The sequence below is a fragment of the Halyomorpha halys genome, unplaced genomic scaffold (assembly GCF_000696795.3).
Source record: "Halyomorpha halys isolate HHAL.00 unplaced genomic scaffold, Hhal_1.1 Scaffold2236.1, whole genome shotgun sequence".
Taxonomy (NCBI): Eukaryota; Metazoa; Arthropoda; class Insecta; order Hemiptera; family Pentatomidae; genus Halyomorpha; species Halyomorpha halys.
Window position 1 is genome coordinate 6,882 of NW_027112553.1, and position 4,748 is coordinate 11,629.

General features: G+C 31.0%; 1 protein-coding gene across 1 annotated transcript in view; it reads left to right on the forward strand.

The window, feature by feature from the left end:
- The window catches only part of LOC136796502 (1-acyl-sn-glycerol-3-phosphate acyltransferase beta-like), a gene marked incomplete at its 5' end in the record, with an annotated part of 5,657 nt that extends 3,916 nt beyond the window's left edge, over positions 1-1,741 (forward strand). The window contains one exon of the mRNA XM_067050361.1: positions 1,103-1,741. Within this exon, the coding sequence (XP_066906462.1) occupies positions 1,103-1,239 (137 nt within the window). The remainder of the gene's footprint in view (positions 1-1,102) is intronic.
- Between the last annotated feature and the right edge of the window lie 3,007 nt (positions 1,742-4,748).

Consider the following 4,748-nt stretch of genomic DNA (forward strand, 5'->3'; position numbering starts at 1 on the left):
AAGGGATAACGGAGTGTTCATCACAGAATTCTCGAAGATAATTCAGGATGATCTTTTCGTAAACCTTAGCGAGATGTGGTAGGAGACTTATAGGCCTGTAATGGTCGGCGTAAAATCCTGTCCTCTTCGGCTTGAGGAGTGGAAACAAGATGGCATGTTTCCATTTGTCTGAGGCCTTCCATCTCACTGAGGCCTTCCAATTTGCACCTAGTCAACCCTTTAGGCCATTAAATGCCATTGAGAGATGCTACGTGTAAGACCTCAGTTTTCAGTGGATCAGAATATTCTATTGTAATCTTTATTAATTCAAATCACACCTTTATGAATATTACAATATTTTAAATAGTTTTGTGTGAAATAAAAGCATATACAAAGAATATCATAAATATTAATATATGGCATTCACCTGATGACCATAGTAATTCATGTGTTAACTGGTAGGTTGCATCATAGTGGTTTGTGAATTCATTTTTGCCAATATCTTGAAACTAGATATTCTTGGGAAAATAATCATTATAAAATACTTTATTGTTCATTTAACGAACTAATATTGAGAACTCTGTATGTACATTATTTGTTTACAAACAACGAGAAATTTAGTATGGAGAATATCACAGAAACTTTTACCGTTGATGGTTAACTGCTTTATGATGTATTTAACGAACATCTAATTCAGGCCTAAATAACATGTATACATCAAATAGTTCCTGAAATATAAAACTTTTGTATACCACCTATTGTCAGAATACTGTTGCGGTGTTAGTAAGATTATTTTTTTGATACTCAAGCATTATAAAATTCAAGTTTTCCATCTAATAATGTATAAAATTTATTTAATTAACATTTTTTTTTTGTAATTACTTCAATGGTATGTATGTGATATATTGTAATATTTGGAATAATTGGAAATTTGAAATTGAATATTTGAAATCTCTTAGTCATTAACACCTAACACGTGCTCGTACTTATATTAATGTCTTATTTGTATATAATTTTTATGCATTTGTATATGTAACTAAAATGTATCACATATAAACTAAGAAATTAATATAACTTTTATAAACGAATGGGATCATAATATTTCATATACATTATATTTCAGGTAAGATGGTGATATCAGTGCTGGAACCCATTTCAACTAAGGGTCTTACACTTGATGATGTTGATTCACTCAAAGAGAAAACTTATAAACTGATGTCAGAAGAATTCGAAAAGCTTCAAAAGGAATTCAGAAGCTGACAACTTACTGACCTGAATAAAAATAATAGTCAAAAACAAAAGCTCAATCAAAGAGACTATTTTTTATAAATCAAGTTAACATTTTCGGATTTCAATTAAAAATATTTCATTTCAATATTAACAAAAAATGGCATACTTTTACTTTATTTTTTTTTAAATTTTTGTTTATTTACATCGCCATTTCAACAATTAGTTGCCTAAAGTTATATTTAAACTTAGGTGTAATAAGGAGCTCTTACAGTGACAATATTATTGAATTTTATCAATATATTGAATATCTGAGGGGTAATAATATTGATTCGTGTTCTATATTACTGTATAATATTGTAATATTTAAGATTTATTTAAAATAAAAAAAAAGATTTTTTTTTAAATTTATTTATTTAATGTGATTTACATCTGTACAAGTAATCAATACAATAAGTAAATATGTTGTATGCTTCATTTACACTTGAAAATCATGGGAAGGAACCACCCATTGGTGGTACTTTAAGCATTAATTTAAATTAGAAGGTCCCGTGGCCATCTTCTTTTCAGATGCCTTGGAGGGTTATCAGGGATTGTTAAGGATGAAAGATTAAGAATTAATGGGGTTGGTTGGATAAGGAGTTAGGAATGAAAAAACGCATATCTGTTTTGGGCCAAATCTGCAACAAATGGGATGTTACGGTCTTTGTGAATGAGTTTATTTGTAACATAATTAGGAGCATCAAGGATTTTGGATTGTAAGGATTGGATGCGGGTGGAATTTGATGGTTTGGTAGAGCCCCAGAGCTCAATTCCATATGTCCAAATTGGTCTGATTATCATAGTGTATAATAATTTTTTGTAGTGAATGGGAAGTTTAAAGCGTTTGTCAAGTAGGTGTTGTAGCAATCGGAGTCTATGAGCAGTTTCTTGTCGTTTCAGTCTTGTGTGTGGATTTCAAGTAAGTCTATTGTCAAGACGGAGTCCTAAGTATCGAATCTGTTCAATTGGCGTTAGTGGAGTGTGTTTAGAAAGGATACTGTAGGACAGGAGGGTAGAAGTTTACGAAGGAGAATAAAGGTGATCTGGTGGGATATGTCAGGATTTATTTTTATTCTCCAGTTTTGACACCATTCTTCAATAGATGTTTGTAGATGTGTGTCTGTAGTGTTTGTGATGCATTAGTTGGGTCGTTGTTTACAGACAGTATATCTGTGTCATCAGCGTATGTTGTTAGGACTGTGTTAGGGTGGGTTGGGATGTCAGCCGTATAAACCGTATAAAGAATGGGACCTAAGATACTACCTTGAGGAACACCAGAGGACTGAGAAAAGAGAGATGAGTAGGCTAGGTTATGTTTTACTTTAAAAGTTCTATCAGAGAAAAAAAAATAATAATATTTTTTTTATTTATTCTTAGATATAAAATATAGTTTTGAAGAGTTAAATGAAAAGATTGAATATTGAATATATATGAGAATCTACTTTTAAATTATATGTAATATTATGAACTCTTAATCTCAGGGTTGGCTTTCTATACAATCAGAACACAATGACATTAAACTAAATTAATGGCTACTTTTACAAATATACTTAAATTCTATGTTGAGCAACACCAACCAATTATATAATCTTGTTTGATGAATGATTGTTCTCGATGTCTTCGTTCTAAAAATGATGCTACCATTGACAGAAGACAAAGGGTTGGTCCTTTTCTAGCTTCCAGGATACGTCCAATCCATCCGCCATCCAAACAAAGAGTGATCTTTTTTTCTTCAATGATGAAATATTCCTTGATGACGGCCCGTCTTTGGAGGAAGACAACTTTATAGTACAAGAGCCGGCTGCCAAGTGTAAGTAGAGGAATTAAAAAATGGCGGTTGATTCAAAACCTTAAAAAAAACAGTACTTTTTCATTCGGAGCTTAAAAACTACCAAGAGCACTAGAAAATCTAAGAGAACATTATTTAAAGAAGAGTAAATTTACTGAAATATTAGCCCTAAAAGAGCGATTTACGTCCAATAGTTCTCGAGATATAGCTTTTTTAAAAGCAAAAGTTCTTAAAAATCTACTGAAAGATTAGTAGTTTTTATGTTATTTGACAAAATAAACTCGCAGAAAGTTAATTTCCAGTTGTTCATATAAAATGTTACATTTTTCAAAAAATATATCTCTTGATCCATAAGACGCACATATGTCTGCCAACAATCAAAATAAAGGAAATTTAACTTACTATAAAGTAGTTTATGGCACTTATCTTCGGGGTAGTAGTTTTTATGATATTCACATATGAATATAAATTTGGCAAATGAAAATTTGTCCGAACAACTATAAATCAATTTATTTTAGCAAATTTCATGTAAACTATTACTCCTACGAAGATAAACATCATAAACTACTTTATAGCTCATTAAACTGGCTTTAATTTGTGTGCTAATATACATCTGTACGTCAAATGGTTTTTGAGAAATAAATTTTTCAAAATAAATTCACTAACTATGATCTTTCAGTACGTCCGATACAACATTTTTATGAAATGTTGTTTTTTTAAAAAGCTACATCTCGAAAACTATTTAACGTAAATAATTCTATTAGGGCACATATTTTAGCAAATTTACTCTTCTTTAAATGACGTTCTCTTATGTTTTCTTGTTTTGTTCCTACTTTTTAAGATATAGAGCTCCGAATGAAAAATTAGTTTTTTTTTATCGCTTTGAAACAGCCGCCATTTTTTATTCTCCCTACCTATACTTGGCAGACTCATCAATTTTGACGAGTAATTATACATAGTTTTCATTAAAGTAATAAAAAATTGGGGTGAGATAACTGCCTTTCTTCTCTTGGGCTCTTGTACTATTATTTTACAGGGTACTAGTCTGCAGTCATGAAAGGGGATGTAAGTCCTGTCTGGGTACTCCCCACAGGGCGTTATGACAGGATTAAAGGTTTAGGAAAGAGGAGGTGAGCGTGAAATCCAAACGTCATATCAAAATAATGTTGGAAGAATATACTTAATGTGCTTATTTACTATGTGCCAGTAGGTTACTGTTTGACCAGTAGCTCTAGAGTAACGATTCTGCTAAGAATGCAAAGGACGGTGAGAGGCACGGGCTGTAACAACTTACTTTTTTGTGATTCAGTATAATAATTTGGTAAAGTTTATTTATCAAAACAATGCATTTCCAAATATAATAATATTGACATATTTATACATAAAATAGTTACTTTATTTGTATTTAAAATAATGAATAAATAAAGACCGCACAACACTTGGACAGACATATGTGGTCCTTTGAAGCTCTAAGTTTTGGCAGGAAGCGATAATGGTGTAAGTACTGGCGGTCTCTGATAGCATCACTACAAACTTTTTTTTATTTATTTATTTATTTTTTTTTTTATTTATTTGTTGATATTTACAACTGTATAAAAAAATACAACCAGTAAATTTGATCATAATGAAATAATGATATGATACAGGATGTAGAGAAACTACCCAGTAGTAGAACTCTAAAAACAGTTTACAATATAAGGTCACGAGGCCA